Genomic DNA, 23,829 nt, shown 5'->3' with positions numbered 1-23,829 from the left:
ACATGGAATGTGGGTAGCAGCAGGGCAATAGTCATATATACACAAGAAATTTATGGTAAATAAATATAAAGGATACTTTTAAAGTTTCTATGGCCAGTTGAGACATATGATCCTTAAGGTTCTCATAGTCAGTAAAAACTAGTGTTTAAAAGTATATGGAAAACAGAGGTAAGAATTGATCAAAGACAAGACTGGTTTTGAGAAAAATGAGTGAACAAATTGAAAGGAGAAAAGTTAAGATTTGATGATCTAAAGAGATTCACCAGAGCCAGGGAAGAGCAGTAAGTCCAATCTAAGTGAAAAAATGACTTTGATTCCCATCAGTTTTACACTTCCACTTCTACATTTGTTTTCGTGTGATAATACTACAGAGAGAATGTGGCCTCGAAATGTAGTATTTCGTGTGATAATACTACAGAGAGAATGAGGACTGTTGCTTTCAACATGAGGACATTGGTGCCATTATAAGTTTATTTTGGTGTTGATGTATAGAATGGAAATGGAGCTCCAACTGGAATTCTGTAGGCTAATGATTATCCTACCATCTTAATCTATATTTGACTAAGTAATAATCTAGACTAGTTAGTACTTAATGCAGACCTTGTCACAGATAAATCCACTGAAAACCTTTCTCCATTGATTTTTTTGTTGTTGTTATCTACTTAGTGTTGATAATCTTTTTGAATTTATCACATTCTCTGATTTTTCCTGTTCCTAGGATCCAACTCTCTTAAATATACACCATTCTCAATTGTCTCTTTCCTTTGTATCCTCTTCTTTATTCAGTTTTGAAAATTATATTTTAAGATTCCAAATACATATATATATATTCATTTCTAGTTTCCTCTTTTTTCTACAGCATAAATTTATTAAACAACAAAAAAGAAAGGAAATATAGGGAACATGCACTTGGAATTACTTTATTGTTGGGAAACTGGCCAGAAACTGAGGAATCAAATACATAATAGGGAAAATGTATATAAGTCCCATTCCATAAAAAGCATGTTAAATATCATAAAGTATTTTTAATTTTATCATTTTTAGAAGACTCCCAAGCTGATGAAATCTCAGAGGAGAGCCCAGAAAACCACAACAAACATTTGTGGCAAGTTTTATTCACCAACAAATCATTGACTACAGACCAGGAAATTTCAGAAAAACCATGGAATCTGGACATAAACATTTTTCCTGCAAAAGTCATGCCTTGTGACTGTGACACTGCAGGGCCTGCTTACCTGGGTCTCAGCCCATTGGCCCCACACTGTCAGTATTCAAAAGAAAAGGCTCATAAGCATAATAAATGGCTCCTCAATATTAAAGATGACAAAAATAATATTCAAGAGAAATCTTTTGTTTATAGTAAAACTGTGAAAGCCCTTGGTCATAAGGAAGAAGTTATTCAACATCAGACAATTCAGACTTTGGGGCAAGCTTTTGAATATAATAAAATTAGAAAAGCTTTCCTTGAAAAGGCTGCCCTCCTTACATCTAGGAGTGCTCCCCAAAAAGTGAAATCTTATAAAATCAGTAAATTTGGGGAAAGCAGATGTGATAAATCAACCTTCATTGTCTCTCAGAGCATTCGTCCAGAGGAGGAGAGTCACTACGAATTTGGTAAAAATAGAAATTGTTTCAGTAGGACAACTCAAGAAACTGACACAGAAGGGAAATCTTTTAGCCAAAAAGCACACATTAGAGAACATCAGAGAATTCATGGGGTGAAACCTTTTGAATATGGAAAAGATTTCAGCCATCATTCAGCCCTCCCGGTGCATCAGAGAATTCACATAACAAATAAATCCTCTGAGTATGTGCAGAGACATATACAGAGAACATGTACAGAGACATTGAGCTATCAGTCAACTTTCAGTGCCCATCACAGAACTCATATAAGAGCAAACCCTTATGAGTGTAATGAATGTGGAAAATCTTGCTCTATGCATTCATGCTTGATTCAGCCTCAGAAAATTCACACAGGAGAGAAACCCTATGAATGTCATGAATGTGGAAAAACTTTCAGTGAGAAATCACGTCTAAGAAAACATGAGAGAACTCACACAGGAGAGAAACCATATAAATGTGATGGATGTGAGAAAGCTTTCAGTGCAAAGTCAGGATTGAGGATACACTGGAGAACCCACACAGGGGAGAAACCCTTTGAATGTAATGAATGTGGGAAGTCTTTCAACTATAAGTCAATCCTCATAGTGCATCAAAGAACTCACACAGGGGAGAAACCCTTTGAATGTAATGAATGTGGGAAATCTTTCAGCCATATGTCAGGCCTAAGGAATCATCGGAGAACTCACACAGGGGAAAGACCTTATAAATGTGATGAATGTGGAAAAGCTTTCAAACTGAAGTCAGGTCTAAGAAAACATCATAGAACACATACAGGGGAGAAGCCCTACAAATGCAATCAGTGTGGAAAAGCTTTCGGTCAGAAATCACAACTCAGAGGACATCATAGAATTCACACAGGGGAAAAACCCTACAAATGTAATCATTGTGGAGAATCTTTCAGTCAGAAATCAAATCTCAGAGTACATCACAGAACTCATACTGGGGAAAAACCCTATAAGTGTGATGAGTGTGGAAAAACTTTCAGGCAGAAGTCAAATCTCAGAGGGCATCAAAGAACTCACACAGGGGAGAAACCCTATGAATGTAATGAATGTGGAAAAGCTTTCAGTGAGAAGTCAGTCCTAAGAAAACATCTGCGAACACACACAGGGGAGAAACCCTATAATTGTAATCAGTGTGGGGAAGCTTTCAGTCAGAAATCAAACCTCAGAGTACATCAGAGAACTCACACAGGGGAGAAACCCTATAAATGTGATAAATGTGGGAAAACTTTCAGTCAGAAATCAAGCCTTAGAGAGCATCAGAAAGCCCACTCTGGGGCTTAAACATATGCATGTAAAGAACATGGGAAAACTTTTAATGGGAAATCAAACGTCACAATGCATTTCAAAAAAACACACAGGAGAGAATGTGAATGTAGTGAATACTGGAATTTCTGCTGCACAATTTCAACCTTTGCAAAATATCAAAGAACTTAGGAGAGAAATTATTGAAATATATTTTATGAGAGCAGTCTTTCGGCTACAGTGAAATCCTCATTGGATATCAGAGAAGTAACGCAGCAAAGAAACCCTTATAAAGATAATAAATATGGGAAATACTCTGAACTGAATCCTCAGAAAACTCAAGCTGCAGAAAAGCTCTGAGAAACTAATAAAAATGTGAAAATTTTGTGCTAGCAATCAACACTTATGCATCATCAGAGAAATCACACAATGAGAAAGCCTGGAATATAATAAGTGTGTGATAACCTTTAGTGAAAAGCCAACTATCTCAGTACAGCAGAAAATATGTAAGAGGATAGAGACCTTACAGTTAGTATATTAAAACAGACCAAAAAAAAAAAAAGAATGAAAGTAATGGATGTGAGAAATACTTCTACCTTAAGTCAACCTTCCGTTTGACTTACACAAAAGTAATCACCATATGTCATATAATGATTATTAAAATGTTCATCAACAACCATTTCCACTTCTCCCTCATGCAACACATAATCTAAATTTCTCAACCACTCTGTCATCCAAATGGGGTCATATTGTTAACCTCTAGCTTGTGGTATGTGGGGTCAATGACAGACAAGTCTCATTAAATACATCACTCAAATTCTCAATGTTTTCTACTGCCCCTCATCAGAATGGAATGGAGGGAAACCTTGGGGCTCAGGCACTGATGGAAGAGTAAAAGATGGTAGGAAGCAAAGTCAAAGAAGGACTCTGTGGAATGGAGTTTTCTTCTCCATGTATACAGTTGGACTTTGTGCAGTGAGGAAATAAACTTGTTCTTTGCTGAGCTTCTAAAGATTTGGGGTACACTTGATACTGACGTAAACTCAGCAGCCGCATTTAATAAAACTTATGGATATAATTTTTGAGGACATCTAAACTCAGTGTATACCAGAAAAGTCACAAAGGAGAAACCTCTCACAACATTCTAAATGACCACAGCTTTATCCACAACTCTTCCTCATCAGTCAGGTAATATCAAAGGAAGAAATCCAACATTTCAACACCTGTAGGGAATCCTTTACCAAAAAAAGTCCCATGAAATATCTGATAATTGAGTTTTGAACGTGTAAATGTTTTCAACAAATTATTAAACTTTATTATCAGAGTTTGTTACAAGGGGAAAATCTATCAATTTGAGAAAGGTAGGCTGGGTGAGGTGGCTCACGCCTTTAATCCTAGCACTCTGGGAGGCCAAGGCGGGCGGATTGCTTGAGGTCAGGAGTTCAAAACCAGCCTGAGAAAGAGTGAAACCCCATCTCTACTATAAATAGAAAGAAATTAATTGGCCAACTAATATATATAGAAAAAACTAGCTGGGCATGGTGGCGCATGCCTGTAGTCCCAGCTACTTGGAAGGCTGAGGCAGTAGGATCGCTTGAGCCCAGGAGTTTGAGGTTGCTGTGAGCTAAGCTGACGCCATAGCACTCACTCTAGCCTGGGCAACAAAGTGAAACTCTGTCTCAAAAAAAAAAAAAAATTTTGAGAAAGGTAAGTAATAGCCTTTATATTTTATATAGAGATTGTTATATCAAAAACTATTGTTTCATATGTAATGTCAAAGCCTTTAATGAAGTATAACAATATTGATTAATAGATATTCACTAGAACAAAAAACTTAAATGGAACAAAAAAAAATTGCATAAACTAAACAGTAGCATCAAAAGTATGTGAATATTTTCTTAGTTGTCTATTGTTTATGTGATTATGTATATGTGCATGTCACTTACTAGATATTTGTTTTATATTAATATGTGTATTAGAACTCAAACCTGTTATAATAGAATTATATCCCCCTTGTTTAATAACTATTCTGACATCAGTTACAACTTGCCATATGTCTATTAATAACAAATAAACCTTTGGCAGAAAATATCTGAAAGGTCAGAGTGCCATATCACATTCCCTTTCTCCTGCTGCCTCTGACATGTGCATACAGGAAGGGCTATTTTTGCAGTTTTGAAAACTGCCTGTTTACAAAGAAGACAAACTCTTTTCTAACTTTTGTATTATCTCAGGGTCACCAGTACATTACACACACACACAAATACACCTGTAAATATATCTGTCTGTCTATCTATCTATATGTATTCAACATGACTGATTCTTTCCTCAGTAGTGTTAGAGTATACTTATAGCCCTTGGAAGGTATTCTTCATTTATGGTCCTGTGGTTTCCATCTCTAGCATTTTAACTTTATTGTAGTTTCCATCTCTGCCAAAATTACCTAGTTGATCTTGCATATTGTCTAAGAGCTTGTCTGCCAGAGCCATTTTATACAGCATTTGGCATTCTTGTAGTTAAGCAATTGCTTGGATCTTTGTTACTCTCTGTAGCCACCTAGCTTTCCAAATTTTCAGTCAGTTTTTACCCTGGACCTCAGATATCTGATGCCTTCAGGAAAAGTTGTTAAAGTCTTCCCAGCTGTTTCCTTGAGTCACAGATAGAAGCAATGTACTTTCCTGCTCTTCACTTCTGTGAGCTGTAACTGAACATCATCAGTTTATTTTTGACAAATGTTCCAGAGTAATTTAATAGAAAAAAAGATGATTGTTTTTTAAATGGTGCTAACATAAAATTTATTTTAAATGCACTTTGATCTTTATACCATATCTAAAAACTTACTCAAAATAAATTATAGATCTGAGCAAAATTGCCAGTAGTTCAAAATTTCTGTCATAAAACAGAAGAACCTAATTATACTTTGAGGTACCTGGAGATTTTTAAGATAGAACACAAACATGAAATGTAAAAGCAAAAAGATAAGTTGGAATTCATTAAAATTTAAAGCTTCTGATTTTAAGCTTTTATGAAAATGAAAAAGAACAACAGATTGGGAGAAAATATCTCTAGTAGGTATATCTGACGAAGGACTTGCATCCACATTGTGTAAAGAATGTTTATAATGTAATAATACTACAGACAACCCAGTTATAAGGGGAAAAAGGAAGATATTAAAAGAGGCATTTCACAAAATAAGACACATAGTTGGCCAATAAGTACTGGAAAGGATGTGCAAAGCTTTGGTAAGAAAGAAAATGCAAATTAAAATTATAATGTGGCACCATTACAAACCCATTTGACAGTTCTTTACAAAGGCATCACCAACAACTTCAGTTCTCGGTGTTTATCCCGAGAAACACAGAATTGTACACAAATGTTCATAGAATCTTTACTCATAATAACCCCAGACTGGAAAGAACAAAATATCTATTAACAAAAAAAGTATAAAAAGTTATATTACCTTACAATGGAATGTCTCTCAGCAATAACAAGAAGAAGAAACTACTAATGTATGTAACAACATTGCTAAATCTTATAAGATTATGCTGAGCAAAAGAAGCCAGGCACAAGAGGGTAGAGTTGTATTACATTATTCTATTTATATGAAATTCTAGGAAAGACAACTGATCTAGAGGGATAGAAAGCAGCCCATTCATTGTCTAGGGATGAGAGGGGGAGAATCCACTGGGTAGAGGAATAAGGGAATGTTTTAGCATGATAGAATGTTCTATATCTAGATTGTGGTGGTGTTTACAAAGCTGTATAAATTTTCAGAACTCATCAAAATGTACTAAAAATTTTTATACTTCATACTATATAAGTTATACCTCAATACAGTTTATTTTAAAAATCATAAAAGTGAATATTGAATCCCCAGTGTTTTATGAGACCCAGTAGATTCTGAATTTGCCAAATGGCTTATTGACTTCACTACCTGGATATTTATTCTCTTTCCTCCTCTTTTATGGCTGTGACCTTGGACAAGCCAGTTCTCCTTTATGTGCCTCAGTTTCCTCATTTGTAAAAAGTGTATAATGATGGTAATTACCTGTAATCCTTTTTGGAGGCATTTTCTGAGTTAATCTGTCAGTCTCTTAAAATGGTGCCTAGCACAGAGTAAGCAATACATAACAACTATCACCATTATCTATTTTACTAGTAATCAAAATAATTTATTAGTTATTTACTAGTAAATCAAAGTAAATGTATGTGTTCTTTAAAAGAGCCTCAAGACAGATTATAGCTCATAATAAAACAAAAGGAAAATTTAGGCCTGAAAGAGGTTCAGCTTTGATGTGATGGGTGTGTGGGAGTTCCTTTTACTATGGTCAACTTTTTGAACTCTCTAATGAGACCATTTCTGAAAATTTTGACACCTCAGGGCTTCATGCTTCTATCAACTGCCTGACATGACTTAGACCAAACACTTTCTAAGCGTTGAGTTCCCAAGGAATTAATTCCTTTTCCACAAAGAGAAAGCTCCCTAAATGACTCCGTCCACCCCTACCTTTGCTCTGATGGAAGCTTTTAGAAGCTGGAACTAAGCTGAAATACCATCTATTTTGGGTTTTTTGTTACAGTACAAGGTAGAAGTTATGTACCAGATGTATAAATATTCTATATGGAAATCACACTTCAGGATAGTCCTAAAAGCACACACATACCCTTTAAATGTTTTCAACATATAATGGCCACTGTTGCCTCAAGTTCTGTTTCCCTGTTATGCTAGAGGTGGTTTTATTTGTGCCCCATGATGCATTTTAACATTTAGCATTCTGAGTCCTCTGGGCAGGAGAGTACATCACAGAAGACCTCCACAAGAAAAGATCATCACTTGATTTGGCCCTAATAATGGGCAAAAGGAATAAGGTTTTACATTTGCTATGGTTTCAGTGTGTTCCCCAAAGTTCATGTGTTGGAAATTTCATCCCCAATGCAACAGTATTCGGAGTGGGTTACTTAAGACATGATTAGGTCATGAAGGCTCTGCCCTCATGAATGGAGGGTGACAATGGATCATCGGATAGTGACATGGATCAATGGATAGTGACAATGGATCATTGTCACTATCACAGGAGTGGATTCATTATTGAGAGGATGGCTTTGTTATAAAAGCAAGCTCAGCCCTCTCTTGCTGTCTCTCATGCATGCTTTCTAACCATTTGATGCCTTCTGCCATGTTGTTACATAACAAGAAGGCCCTCACCAAATGTGGCCCCTTGATCTTGGACTTTCCAGCCTCTAGAACCATGCGCCAAATAAATGTCTATTCTTTATTAGTTATCCAGTTTTAGTTATGCCATTACAGCAGCACAAAATGGACTAAGGCAACATCCTTCACCACAGATGTACCAGGACCTGGGGGGAGGCAAAAAAAAAGACCATCATTTTAAGTACTAAAGGGAGCCCTGCCACTTTGAAGAGTTCATGGGGACATGACTTGGGCCAGATTTTGATAACTTCTCTTCTGGGTCAGTGGAGAATTTTTACAAGGATTCTGAAAAGAGACTGAGCTTGGTTCTTAGAGGCCATTCCATATTCCTAAGAGAAGCTTGATTTCATCAGTGGTATGGGTATGACCATGCTTGTCAGGTGAGGTGAGGTGAAATTGGACCAAGTGATAAGACAAAGACAGTCTTTTATTTGGTAGTATAATTTATTTTCATATGAAAATTACTGGAGCAGGAGAGAAGACAGACAATAGTCATATAGGGAAAAGGTATTGATTGTAAGTATGTAATAGAAACCTTTAAGTTGCCATCAATTGTAATTGATAAACCTTATTCTCTCACTAATACTTTATATTTACATATATTTAAAATGAGGAATTAGGGTTTCAGCACTTTTTCCATTTGCATCATTTGCTTTGGTAATACCCTTGGAAAAGGCAAAATCTAGTGTTCACATCCCCATAAGAGGATAAAAAATGTCTTATCCTGGGCCCGCAGACCAAGTGCTTGTCTTTTAGATGGTGACCACTTGGCATTGGTAGCACAAAGATTCATGTCTTCAAACAGGCCTGCTAGATAACCCAGCAAAGCCCAGATGGCCAGCCTCTAGAAAAGCAGGTTGGGCTATAAGGTTTGAGCAACTTGCTGAACTAGCATCTGGAAAGGGCTCTTGGAAATCAGAAACTCTTGGGATTTCTGATACCTCCTGATTTTTCAGAGAGGGATGGTAATGGGCAGAGAATGATGTGGCATCTAGGTACTCCGCTCCCAGTGGCAGCTCCATTTTGCAGGAAGCTGTGGTGATCAGGGACTTGCAGAGGCCTGGGATCATGGCAATTGCTTTTGCTAGTGGGCATGACGCACCGCCAAAGCTGCTGAGCAGTCCTTGCACGTACCTCCCCTTCTCCGTCTTTGTGAGCAAGATTGGCCCCAGCACCTGAAGGATAAAGTGGCCACGCTGCAAACAAAAAGTATTACTTTAGCTGTGGACCACACCTGAGTTTACCCTGCGTTAAGCTTGGGCACATCAAACCTACTTAATAGATGTATGCCAAAGGAAGGAGAGCAAAAATGATGTTTCTTGTGAACATGCTGATAATTTGTTTTCATGTTATCCTATTTTTTTATTGGAAAATATGAATGCAATCTTGCAGCTATGAAGAAAAAAAAGCAGCAGAAGAAAAAAACTCCTTGGCATGTTTTTCTGATCTTTTCATGTTATTTAGCTATAAATTTCTCCCTTAGTACTACTTTTTCTGCATACCATGAGTTTTGGTAAACTGTGTTTTCATCTTCATTTGTCTCAAGTATTTTCTGATTTCCATTGTAATTTCATCTTTGATCCATTGGTTGTTTAAGAGTATATTGTATAATTTCCACAAATTTTGGAATGTCAATTTTCCTTCTGTTTTTCACTTCTAACTTCATCCCATTGTGGTTATAGAAGAAATTTTGTATGGTATCTATTTTTTTCAATACATTTAAGGCTTAATTTATGAACTAACAACATATAATCTATCCTAGAGAATATCCTGTGTGCACTTGAGATTAACATGTTGTCTGCTGTTGCTGGGTTAGGGTTTTCTGCATATGCCTATTAGTTCCAGTTGGTTCATTTTGTTTTTCAAGTCTTGTATTTCCTTATTTATCTTCTGTCTAGTTGTACTCTTCATTGCTGACTGTGGGGTATTAACGTTTCTAACTATTCTATACAACTGTATTTTTCACTTTGATTCTGTAATTTTTGCTTTGTATATTTTGATAGTCTATTATTAGGTGTGTAAATATTTATAATTGTTATGTCTTCTTGCTCTATTGAAACTTGTATTAATTTATAATCTCTTTCCTTGTCACTTGTAGGCTTTTTTGATTTAAACTCTATTTTGTCTGACAATATAGCTGCCACTGCTCTTTTTTGGTTACTATTTGCATGAAATATCTTTTTCCATTCTTTTGCTTTTAATCAGTTTGTGACTTTGGATCGAAAGTGAGTCTTTTATAGACAGCATTGAGTCTCTTATAGCTAGATAGAGTTAGATCATATTTTTTATCCATTCTGTCCATTTCTCTCTTAATCGGAGAGTTTAATCCATTTACATTTAAAGTAACTACTAATAAGATGAACTTCTATTACTTTGCTCTTTTTTGTCTGTATGCCTTATAGATTTTTTTCTTCCTCATTTCCTACACTTGTCATTTTTTGTGTTTAGTTGATTTTTGTAGGGGATATTTGAATTCCCTTTTCATTTTCTTTGTTTACATTCTGTAACTGCTTTCTTTGTGGTTACCATGAGTATTACATTTAGCTTCCTAAAGTTATAATTCTAATTTATGCCAATTTAACTTTAATAACACACTAAAACTGTGCCTCTACCCCTTTTCAGTTATTGATGTTACAGAATTACATCTTTATATATTATGTAACCCAAAATATAGACTGATAATTTTTTATACATTAGTCATGAGTCATGTAGAAAACAAAAAGGTACAAAGTTACAACAATACTAACTTTTATGATTGCATATTTTCCTTTTTCAGAGATCCTTATTTTTTCATATGGCCTTGAGTTCCTTTCATTTAAACCTGAAAGACTCCCTTTAGCATTTATTGCAGGAAGGTCTAGTTGTGATAAATCCCCTTAGCTTTTATTTATCTGGGAATTCCTTAATTTTTCCCTCAATTCTGAAGGATAGTTTTGCCAGATATAGGACTCTATTTTTTTAATTTGCCTTTTTTATTGTATATACTTAAGGTGTACAACCCAGTGTTTTGGTATACGTAGTGCAATGGTGTCTGATTTTGAATCAAAAGTGTCCTTTATTATATCTCAAACAAGAAGCAGTACAATTAATCAAAGTATGCACCTAAACTATCCACACAGTTTTGCCATTTTAAATGGTAGATTGTTTATGCCAATGAAGAAGCCTGGAGAGCTAGTGGTGATGAAATTGTGAAAGGCGTTTTCCATATCTTATTGAGAATTGAATATTTTTTCTTCCAAGATGTGATCCAAAGCCTGGAAGACGTGGCAATCAGTTGTTGCAAGGTCTGGTGAATATGGTGGATGACAGAGTTTCCAAGTCCAGCCTATAGAATTTGGGCAGTGTTGTTTGTGCGACATGTGGTCCAGCATTGTCTTGCAAGAAGATTGGCCTGTCTCTATTGACCAATTTTGGCTGCTTAATTGCAAGCATTCTCATCATTTCATCCAGTTGATTGCAGTAGGCATCTACTGTAATCGATTGACCAGGTTTCGTGAAACTGTAGTGGACAATACCAGTGCTGGACCACCAGACAGGCACCATTAGCTTTTCTTGATGAATATTCAGTTTTGGACTGTGTTTTGGCACTTAATCTTTATCCATCCATTTTGCCGAATGCTTGAGATTGTTAAAAAGAATTCATTTTTCATCACACTTAACAATACAGTGTAGAAATGGCTTGCCTTTATGTCCTGATAGCAAAGAAAGGTAAGCTTCGAGATGATTTCTCTGCTGATGCTTGTTTAATTCATGCAGAACCCATCTATCCAGCTTCTTTACCTTGCCCATTTGTTTGAAATGGCCTATTATTGCTGGAATAGCAACATCAAACAGTGTGGCTACTTCACGCGTAGACTGAGATGGATTTACTTTCACTACAGCTTCCGGCTCATTGTTATCCACCTTGATCTCAGGTCTCTCCCATGGCTCATTTTCAAGATTAAAAATCACCAGAATAGAACTTCTCAAACCTTCAGTGTACTGTGTGTTCATTGTCCACATTCTTCCCAAACATTTCATTGATATTTTGAGCTGTCTACACTGCATTGGTTCCACAACGGAACTCATATTTGAAAATAACACAAATTTTTGACTTAGCCATGGTTTCACAAAAAATTTTCTTAAAAAATTTGAAAGATAATTACAAACCAAAAACTTTTGTTTAAAAGACAGGGGATGTACTTTCACAATAAAAATAAAACAAGAAGTGTAAAAGTGAAATGTCAAAGATAGCAACTGTCAAACTTAGCACTTTAGGAAATTGGATATTTCATACTTAATAACCTAATATAATAAAACAAATTAGCATTCACAACATATCACATACACCCTTTTAATGGAATGAGCATCCAAAATATACTCAGCAAAAGTCTTGAATATATTACAATATTATTAACTGTAGTTCTCATGTTGTACATTAAATCTGTAGACTTACGCTATATATCTACAGACTTTGTATCCTTTGATCTACCTCTTCTCATTTCCTCCCCACCCCTGGTAACCACCATTTTATTCTCTGTCTCTGTGTATTCAACTTTTTTAAAAAATTCCATATATGAGAGAGATACATCATGCTATGATTTTCTTTCTGTTCTGGCTTATTTCACTTAGCACAATGTCCTTCCAGGTTCATTCCTGGTGGAAAATGGCAGAATCTCCTTTTTTTTAAAGGCGGAATAATATTCCTCTGTGTGTGTGTGTGTGTATCACAATTTCTGTATCCATTCATCCATTGATGCTTGAATTTGTTTCCATATCATAGCTGTAAGAGAATAATGCGCAATGAGCATGGGAGTACAGACATTTCTATGGAATGCTGATTTCTTATGCTTCCAGTATATACGCAGCAGAGAGATTGCTGGATCGTATGACAATTCTATTTTTAATTTTTTGAGGAACCTCTATACTATTTTTTGTAATGGCTGCACTAGTTTGCATTCCCCAAAACTGTGTACAAATGTTCCCTTTTCTCCACACCCTCACCAGCACTCGTTATTGCCTTTTTGATAATAGCCATCCTACCAGGTGTGAGGTGATATCGTATTGTGGGTTTTTTGTTTTGTTTTGTTTTGTTTGTTTGTTTGTTTGTTTGTTTGTTTGTTTGTTTGTTTTGAGACAGGATCTTGCTTTGTTGTGTGGGTTAGAGTGCAATGTCATCATCATAGTTCACTGAAACCTTAAACTTCTGGGCTTAAGCAATCCTCCTTCCTTAGCCTCCTGAGTAGCTGGGACTACAGGTGTACAGCACCACACCTGGTTATATTTTTAATTTTTTACTTTGTAGATACAGGGTCTTGCTGTGTTGCTCAGGCTAGTCTTAAACTCCTGGGCTCAAGCAATCCTGGCTCAGCCTCCCAAAGTGCTAGGATTACAAGTGTGAGCCACTGTGCCCAGCCTCACTGTGGTTTTGATTTGTGTTTCCCTGATGATTAATGATGTTGAGTACTGTTTCATATACCTGTTGGCCAATCTTATGTCTTCTTTGGAGAAATGTCTATTCAGGTCCTTTGCCCATTTTTAAATTGGGTTATTATTATTATTTCAGTTTGTGAGTTCTTCATATCTTTTGAATATTAACTCATCAGACATATGGTTTACAAATATTTTTTCTCAGTCTGTAGACTGCCTTTTTATTTTGTTGATTGTTTCCTTTGCTCTTCAGAAGTTTTTTAGTGTGACATAGAGCCATTTATTTATTTTTGCTTTCATAGCCTGAGATTTTGGTGTAATATCCAAGGAATCATTTCCATGGCCAGTGTCAAGAATCTTTTCCCCTTTAATTTCTTTCAGGACTTTTATAGTTTCAGGTTTTACATTTAGATCTTTTATCCATTTTGAGATGATTTTTGTGTATTATATAAGGTAAGGGCTCAATTTAATTATTTTGCATATGGATATCCAATTTTTTCACCACCATTTTTTGAAGAGACTATCCTTTTCCCATTGTGTATTCTTGGTGCCCTTGTTGAAAATTATTTCACCATGTGTGTTTGGGTTTATTTCTGGGCTGTGTATTTTTGTTCCATTGGTTGATGTTTCGGTTTTTATGCTATTTTGATTGTAGTTTTGTAATAGAATTTGAAATGAGGAGGTGTGATGCCTCCAATTTTCTTTTTCTTTATCAATTGCTTTGACTCTTTGGTGTCTTTTCTATTTCCATATGAATTTTGGAATTTTTTTTCATTTCTCTGAAAAATTATATTGGATTATTGTTACAGAGTACATTTAATTTGTATATTGCTTTGAGTTGTATGGACATCCTAACAATATTAATTCTTCCAATTGTGAACACAGAATATCTTTCCATTTATTTGGGTCTTCTTCAATTTCTTTTATTAATGGTTTATAGTTTTAGGCGTACGTATCTTTCACCTTCTTGGTTAAATTTATTCCTACATATTTTATTCTTTATGTGATCACAAATAGCATTGCTTTCTTGATTTCTTTTTTGAATAGGTCATTATTAGTGTACAAAAATACAGTTCATTTTTACTTCATATCCTGCCACTTTATTGAATATTTTTATTCTAACAGGTTTTTTTTGTGGAGTCTGTGTGATTTTCAACATAATAGAATCCTGCTATCTATAAAAGAAGTAACTTTATTTCTGATTTGTATGCCTTTATTTATTTTTGTTATCTAATTGCTCTTGCTAGAACTTCCCGTACTATTTGAATACAAGCAGTAAGAGTGGGTATCTTTGCCTTGTCTTAGAGGAAATCTGTCTTAGATCTTAGAGGAAAGGTTTTGGTTTTTCTCCATTGATTATGATGTTAGCTGTGGGCTTTTCATAATTGGACTTTATTATGTTGAAGAAATTTCCTTCTATAACTAAATGTTGAGAGCTTATAATCAAGAAATTATGTTGAACTGTGTCAAATGCTTTTTCTGCATCAATTGAGATGATCATATGTATTTTATTTTGTTAATGTGATGTATCACTCCAATTGCTTTACAGATGTTAAAATAGTCTTGCATGCTAAGGATAAACCCCACTTGGTCATGATATATAATCATTTTGATGTGTATGTTTTGTTGAATCAGCGTGCTAGTATTTTATTGAGGATTTTCACATCTCTGTTCATCGTAGATATTGGCCTATAGTTTTTCTTATGATGTCTTTGTCTTGTTTTGTTATCAAGGTACTCTGCCTTCATAAAACATACTTAGAACTATTGCCTCTAGTTATATTTTTTGGAAGAGTTTATGAAGTATTGGCGTTAATTCTTCTTTGAATATTTGGTATATTTTATCTATGATGACATCTGGTCTTGGGCTTTTCTTTGTTAGAAGGTTTTTAATGACTACTTCAGTCTCTGTATTTGTTATTGGTCTGTTCAGGGCTTTTTATTTCTTCTTGATTCAATCTTGGTAAGTTGTATTTTTCTAGGAACTTACCTATTTCCTCTAGTTTATCCAGTCTGTTGGCATGTAATTGTTCATAGTGTCCGTTATGATCTTTTTCATTTCTGATGCATTTGTTGTAATGTAAATAAAACCACTTTCATTTCTGGTTTTATTTATTTGTGTTTTCTCTGTTTTCTTCTTAGTCTAAGGATTTATCAATTTTTTGTAACCAACTATTTGATTTTTTTCTGTAGTTTTTTATGTCTCATTTGATTTATTTATTTATTTATTTTTGGTTTTGTTTTTGAGACAGAGTCTCATTTTGTTGCCCAGGCTAGGGTGAGTGCCATGGCATCAGCCTAGCTCACAGCAACCTCAAACTCCTGGGCTCAAGCAATCCTTCTGCCTCAGCCTCCTGAGTAGCTGGGACTACAGGCATGCGCCACCATGCCCAGCTAATTTTTTCTGTATATATTCGTTGGCCAATTAATTTCTTTCTATTTATAGTAGAAATGGGGTCTCGCTCTTGCTCAGGCTGGTTTCGAACTCTTGACCTCAAGCAATCCACTCACCTTGGCCTCCCAGAGTGCTAGGATTACAGGCGTGAGCCACCGTGCCCAGCCCTATTTGATTTATTTTTGCTCTGATCTTCATTATTTCCCTCCTTCTTCTAACTTTGATTTTAGTTCTTATTTTTCTAGTTCCTTGAGGTATAATGTTAGGCTTTATGTGAGATTGTTCTGCCTTTTTAATGTAGGTGTTTATTGCTATCAACTTTCCTCTTAGAAATGCTTTCTTTTACTGCATCCACCAGGTAGGTTTTGTTATCTTGTACTTCCATTTTCATTTGTCTTGAGATAATTTTAACTTCCTTTTTGATTTCTTCTTTGACCCATTGATTGTTCAGGAATGTGTTAATTTCCACATACTTGTGAATTTTCTAGTTTTTCTGCTGGTATTAATTTCTCGTTTCATACCATTGTGGGAAAGATACTTGATATTATTTCAGTCTTTTAAAATGTGTTGAGACTTGATTTATATCCTAATATATGATATTCTAGTGTACTTAAAAGAATGTGTGTTCTGCTGCTGGAATGTTATATATATGTTAGGTACATTTGGTCAAATGAGTAGTTCAAGTCCAATATTTCCTTACAAATCTTCTGTCTGGTCTTCTCTCCATTGTTGAAAGTAGAGTATTGAAGTCCCCTACCATTATTATATTGTTATCTATTTCTCCATTTATATATTTCAGTGCTCCAATGTTGGGTACATATATATTTACAATTGTTATGTCCTCTTGATGAATTGATCTCTTTTTCATTATATTTGTCTCTTGTGGCAGTTTTTGACTTGAAGCCTTTCTCGTCTGATATAAGTATAGCCACCTTTGCTCCTTTTTTGGTTACCATTTCCATGGAGGATCTTTTTCCGTCCCTTCATTTTCCACCTATGTGTGGTGTTCTAGTGAATTTTTATAATTTTATGTGTCTTTGGTATCTATTCTAAATCTAGGTTGGACTTCCTCATACCAGAAGCAAATGTTAGTCACCTCTTGGCACACTTTCCAATTATCCACCTCTTACTATTTTCTCAATGTTGTTGATACAGATATCTGCCTTATACAACCACCTCCTAGTGACCACCACCCTATGGGACAACTAGATACTAGAATTCTATATCCAGTGCCCTTTAAAAATAATGAAGAAGAAAGATGTTCTGACAGGCAAAACTAAGCAAATTTACTGCCAGCAAACCTACCCTTCAAATAATTTGAAGGCATATGATACAGTTCAGAGACTCAAATCTATGTAAGGAAATGAAAAACATTGGACATGGAATTGGTAAAGGTAAAATAAAATTCTTTAGTCTTAATTTTTAATTGCTCTTAAAGTTAACTCATTGTTTAAAAAGAATAGTAATACAGTTTTATATAAAAGTAAAATATATGAAAATAGTAGCTTAAATGATGGGAGAAAGAAATTGGGGAAATCTGTTTATAAACATGAAGAAATATAGTATTCAAAGGTAGATTCCAGAAAAATGAATATTACCAGGGATAAAGAGGTACATTACAGGATGGTAAAGGAGTTATTTCTTCAAGAAGACATTACAATCCTACTCAAAGAGTTTCAAATACAATGTGCCACAAACTGATAGATTTCAACAGAGAAATCGATTCAACGGAGAAAACAGTTACACTTGGAGTATACTCCTCTCTTGGTAATTGATAAGCCTGATGGACAGAAAATCAAGAAGGATATAGATAACCTGTACTATACTATCAATCAATTTAATTAGCCTTTGAAGAATACTATTATATATTCAGCAACACTATTTTCAAGTACACATAGAACATTCATCATGGTAGATCATATTCTGAGCCATAAAACAAACCTACACAAATTTTGAAGAATAGAAATTTTATAAAATACTTCAGGTACTTTCTAATACCATAAAGGAATTCACCTCAAAATGAATTTTAAAAATATATGGCAAATCACCAAATATCTTTAAACATTACACTTCTAAAAACCCTTGAATCAAATAGAAGCCTAAATGGAAATTTTTAAATATTGTAAACATAATGAAAATAGAACATAAAGTTTCTGAGATGCAGTTAAATAGTGCTTATAGAACTATTTAAGCATTAAATGCTTGTTTTAGAAAAGAAGGATCTAAAACTAGAAAATAAAGCTTCCACCTTATAAAACTAAAGAAAGAAAAGCAAATTAAATTCGAAGCAAGCAGAAAGAAGGAAATAATAGCAATTAGAACATGAATCATTAAATTGAAAACAAAAAGCCATGGAAAAATCAACAAAACAAAAAGCTAATTCTTTTAAAAGATTAAAATTGGCAAGCCTCTAGCAAGACTGACCAAGATAAAAAGATGGCACAAATTAACAATATCAGGAACGAAAGAGGGCACATCACTAGTAACCTCACAGAAATTTTAAAAAAATAATAAGGAAATACTATGAACAACACCATGCCTATAAATTAAACGACTTAGATAAAATGAGCCAATTCCTTGAAAACACAAACTACCAAAACTTGAAAAAAAATTGATAAATAGTCCTGTATCCATAAATGAAATTGAATTTGTAGTTAAAAGTCTTACAAAAAAACTCCATACCCAGGTGGTTTCACTGGTGAATTCTGCTAGATACTTAATGAATAAATAATACCAGTTCTATACTATCTCTTTCAGAAAATAGAAGAGAGCAAACACTTGCTATTCATTTGATGAGTCTAGCATCACTGTATACTAAACTAGTAAAAGACATTTATACCAATCTATAGACCAATATCCCTCATGAATATAAATGCAATAAATATAGTAAATAATATGTTAGCAAATATAATACATCGCATCTATTTAGGTTCATCCCAAAAATGCAACCTAGTTCAACATTTAAAAATCAATGTTCAATAAATGTTAGGAAAAGTGGATATCCATATGCAAAAGAATGAAGTTGGACTCTTACCTATACGACATACAAAAATTTTCTCAAAATGGATCAAAGACACAAACATAAGAGGTAAAACTATAGAACACTTAGAAGAAAACATAGAGGAAAACCTTCATGAAATTGGATTTGGCAGTGATTTCTTGCATATGACACCAAAACCACAGGCAACAGAGGAAAAAAGTAAATAAGCTTAAACAAAACAAACTCTTGTGCATTAAAGGACACTACCAAGAGTGTGAAGAGACAACATGCAGAATGAGAAAAAATATTTGCAAATATATAAGGGATTAATATCCAGCATATATAAAAAATTCCAGCATATATAAAGAATTCCTACAACTCAACAATAAAAAAGAAAACAACTTAATTCAAAAATGGGCAGAGGACTTGAATAGACATTACTCCAAAGAAGATATACAAACAGCCAATAAGCACATAAACAGATGCTTGACATCTGTATTAACCATCCCTTTTATTTCCTGTATCTAGATGCATTCACATCTGTGGCCTTGCTGACCTTGAAGGGACTGTCCTCCCAGGATTAGACAATTTTTTGAAATAGTAAACAACTTGATCATGAGGACACTTTTCAAATATAAACCAGCCAATCTAGAACCACACCCCAAACACCCTAGGCTATCATATTCTGAGCCACTAGCCCCTGCACTGATCACCTCAGGGTAAGGTGCCAGACAATTAGGAGTAGTCCCTCTGCCCCAGAGCCTTATGAAAGTATCCACACTAGCCAATCCTAAGCCTGTGCACCCCGTCTTGTCCATTCCTTTCCACAGAAACCACAGTAAAGGCTCTTGCCCAAAGTTCCCTTCTCTCTCTCTGCTCCTGACTGATCCTGGTGCTTCCCTGTATGGACTCCCATGATGTGGTGTGACCCTTCTTCTACGTCATAGACTATCTTTTCAGTGGTTGTCATCTCCTAATGGCCTTACTATACCTCAAATTTCTATTAATACACTGTATTTTAAAGTGACATCACTAATCATTAAGGAAATGCAAAACCACAAGATACCATTTTGCACCCATTAGGATGGCTATCATAAAAATTAATTTTTTAAAACATAAAATAATAAGTTGATGAAAATGTGTAGAAATCGAAACCCTTGCACATTCCTGGTAGGATATAAAATGGTGTGGTCATGGTGGAAAACAGTATAGTGGTTCCCCAGAAAATTAAAAATAGAATTACCATATGATCCAGCAATGCCATTCCTAGGTCTATACCCCAAATAATTGAAAGCAGGGACTCAAACAAACATTTTTACACTTATGCTCATAGCAGCATTATTCATGAAGGAAACCTCTGCCATTCCGGCCCTGCAGGAGACATAGCAGCATTATTCATAATAGTCCAAAGATGGAAACAATCCAAATGTTCATTGACAGATGAGTGAATAAACAAAATGTACATACATATTATGGAATATTATTCAGTCTTAAAACAAAATGAAACTCTGATACATAATACAACATGGATAATCCTTGAAGACATTATGCTCAGGGGAATAAGCTAGACACAAAAGGACAAATGCTATATGATTCTACATTAATGAGGTACCTATAATAGTCAAATTTGTATTGAAAATAGGTAGAATAGTAGTTACAGATGGGCTGGTGGCAGCAGGAATAGGGATTTGTTTAATGGGTACAGTTTGAGTTTGGGGTGATGAAAGGTTCTGGACATGGATAGTGTTGATGGTCACACAACAGTGTTGATCTTATTTATGCCACTGAATTGTACACTCACAAATGATTAAAATTGTTTTATGTTTTGTGTATTTTACCACCACAGTAAAAACAATTTTAATAAATGTGATTCACAATATTAATAGACTAAATAAAACAGCCGTATGATCATGTCAATAGTTGCAGGACAAGTATTTGATACAATTAAATATATATTTATAATAAAAACTCTTGGCAAAATAAAAATAGAAGGGAACTCTTTAGGGTATTTATAAACACCTATAGCTAATCTCACACTCAATGGTGAGAGATTAAGTAATTTCTGAGAATTGAATGTGGCAATTGCTATGGTTTCAATGTTTGTCCCCTCCAAAACTCATGTAAAATTTAATTGCAATTGTAACAGTATCAAGAGGATGGGCCTTTAAGAGGTGATTAGGCCATGAGGGCTCCACCTTCATGCTTGGAATTGGTATGTTTATAAAAGGACAATGTTGACCCTGTCTTTCTCCTTTTCCCCCTTTCATTCTTTTGCCATGAGGAACAGTGGTCCCTCCCCTAACCCAGGGATGCATTCAGGGTGCCATCTCAGAAGCAGTGATGCAGTTCTTAACCAAAATCAAACCTGCTGGTTCCTTGATCTTGGACTTCCCAGGCTCCAAAACTGAAAAATAAATTTATGTTCTTTACCCAGTCTCAGGTATTGTTATAGCAGCACAAAACAGGCTAAGACAGCAATGCTCTCTTAGTACTCCTATTCAACATCATCCTATAAGTCCTAGCCAGTGAATTAAGGCAACAGAAAGAAATAAAAGTCAGATAGTCTGGAAAGGAAGAAACAAAATTGTCCCTATTTGCAGACAAAATGATGTATATGTAGAAAGTGCCAAATATCTCAGCGACCAGGGAGGCTGAGATGGAAGGATTGCTTGAGCCCAGAAGTAGTGAGCTATGATTGCCCCCACTGCACTCCAGCCAGACAACAGCATGAGACCCCATCTCTAAAAAAGAACACCCCCCAAGAAAAGCTATTTTAATAAGCAAATTTAGTAAGTTTGCAGGATAAAAGGTCAATATACAAAAGTCAGTCCCATTCCTATTTTAGCAATAAACTGGAGTTTGGCAATTTCTAAAAATCTATTTTTAGTAACAAAAAAGAAAGAATGAAAGACCTATGTACAAATCTGTCAAGATATATGCAAGATCTATATATATGCTGAAAACTACAAAATACAGATGAAAGAAATCGAAGAACAATTACATAAAATATACCATTTTCATGAATTGAAAGACTCAATATTGTTAAGATGCCAGTTCTTCCAAATCTCAGCAATCATTTTTTATAGTTATCGACAGACTAATTCTAAACTTTACATGGAAAGGCAAAGGAACTAGAATGGCCAAGACCATTCTGAAAAATAACGAAATTGGAGGATTTACACTATGAGATTTCCAGGCTTTCTATAAAGTTAGAGTAATCCAAACAATGTATCTGCAAAATAATAGATATATAAGGCAACAAAGAAGAAAAGATTGTTTTAGTTCAATCGAAAATTAATTTTCACACAAAAACCTCTATGTGAATGTTACAATTGTTTTATTAACAATTGTTAAAACTCAGAAACCACCAGCTACCTTTCAACAAGTAGATGAAGTAACCCTACTAAATCAGTGGGTGATACATTAAGGAGAAACAGGATGTTTTATAACCTCAAAATATCTCTCTGTAAACATTTATTAGTTACCGTGGTGGTGACGCATCTACATCTGCATCCTGGAACTCGGAAGCGCAATTCGGGTGTGGGCGAGGCCCCCAGGCTTGGGATAGGAGTGAAGGGCAAGCGTTTCCAAGGAAACGAATTTAGAGGTTTTATCTTTTAAAAACATTTGTTTTCCTTAAGAACTTAGGAAATTTAAAATTTTAAATTAAAAATAAAACACTTAGAAATTGCCTTTTAATTGTTGCTTGTAGTTTGAATCCCTGTGAAAATTATTGATTGTAACTTTAGCGCCGTGGGTATGTCCTTTGTTCGAGCGCCTATCTCATTCTCGCGAGGTTACTGAATGCTCTCTTTCCACTGCTTTAAAAGCCCACTCTGAAACGTACACTCTGGTTTTCTGATTTTCCTGGAGTTGAACTTTTAGTGCGCTGGGATAAATTTTTAAATATTTTAACAATAGTATACATATTAAGTATAGAGATACTGCTATTCATTTTCAGTTCTTTTCTGATCATTACTATAAGTCTTCATTCAGATAAAAGTCAGCATAGTTCCTTTAGATTAACAAACAAAATATATAAATGTCAAAAAGAAAAATACAAGTAGAAAACTTAGAATGCTGATTGGCATTATTAAAAATAAATTTTAGCTGTTTCCTCCAGTATCTATTAAAGTTTTTTTCAGTGTCAACAGTAAAGTTTTATTCCTTAATTCACATAAAGTGCACTAATTTGTTGGTAGAATTAATCACTTTTTTCTTGCTAATCAAAACTTACTTTTTATCTTTTTATCATTGGTATATAACCTGTGTTACAAAATATCAACCAAGAAAAGTGTGTGTGTATTAGTAAAAAGGGTGTTATAAAATATTATGCTCAGAGTTTCCTGATAATGGTTCCTAATTTCACAAGTGTGCACACATAAGCTTTAAGCAAGTTCATCTCTAGGAGGTGCATAATTTGCATGATACTCGTTTTCTTATTTGGGGTTGTATGTACTTTCAGGTATTACTTGATATTGAACAGCTTACTTGCTTTTTCTTTTCTTTTTTTTTCCCAGAGACAAACTCTGAGGATAACAGGTATTATTCTTTCATGTTAATAATGGATTCCATTTTCTAGTATTTGTTACATTTTACAGCTTCATTCACAGAGCCATTTACATATACTCTTGGCATCTCTGAGTTAAAAGGCACACTTGGGAAATGACAGTCCAAATTTTTACCGCTATAAGCTTAATATTACAACATTTTCAAACACATATAAAGTAGAATATATTAAAATAAACATTCAAATTCTAGAAGTTTCAAAATTCTTTACATTTTCCTATTTGCCATTTCTAATTCTTATTTTTAAAAGGAACTTGCAAATATATACTACAATCCTAAAGACTTTAATATGCACCTCTAAAAACAAAGAGTAAAATTATCTACATAATCTCAATGTTACCACAATTACTTTTAACATTTTCTAACTAACGTCCAGTGCACATACAAATTTCCCC

The 23,829-nt window shown here is 34.7% G+C and overlaps 1 protein-coding gene across 6 annotated transcripts in view; it reads left to right on the top strand.

Moving 5' to 3' along the window:
• Positions 1-23,633, top strand: part of ZNF782 (zinc finger protein 782) — a 39,925-nt gene extending 16,292 nt beyond the window's left edge. For all 6 annotated transcript variants that reach the window (XM_076008490.1, XM_076008489.1, XM_076008488.1 and 3 more), the window contains one exon: positions 1,045-23,633. In XM_076008490.1, the coding sequence (XP_075864605.1) occupies positions 1,045-2,909 (1,865 nt within the window). In that variant the 3' untranslated portion in view covers positions 2,910-23,633. The remainder of the gene's footprint in view (positions 1-1,044) is intronic.
• The last annotated feature ends 196 nt before the right edge of the window (positions 23,634-23,829 follow it).

This window comes from Microcebus murinus, chromosome 12 (assembly GCF_040939455.1).
Source record: "Microcebus murinus isolate Inina chromosome 12, M.murinus_Inina_mat1.0, whole genome shotgun sequence".
In the NCBI taxonomy this organism is placed as follows: domain Eukaryota; kingdom Metazoa; phylum Chordata; class Mammalia; order Primates; family Cheirogaleidae; genus Microcebus; species Microcebus murinus.
Note: the sequence above shows the minus strand (reverse complement) of the source record. Positions and strands in the feature narration are given on the sequence as shown.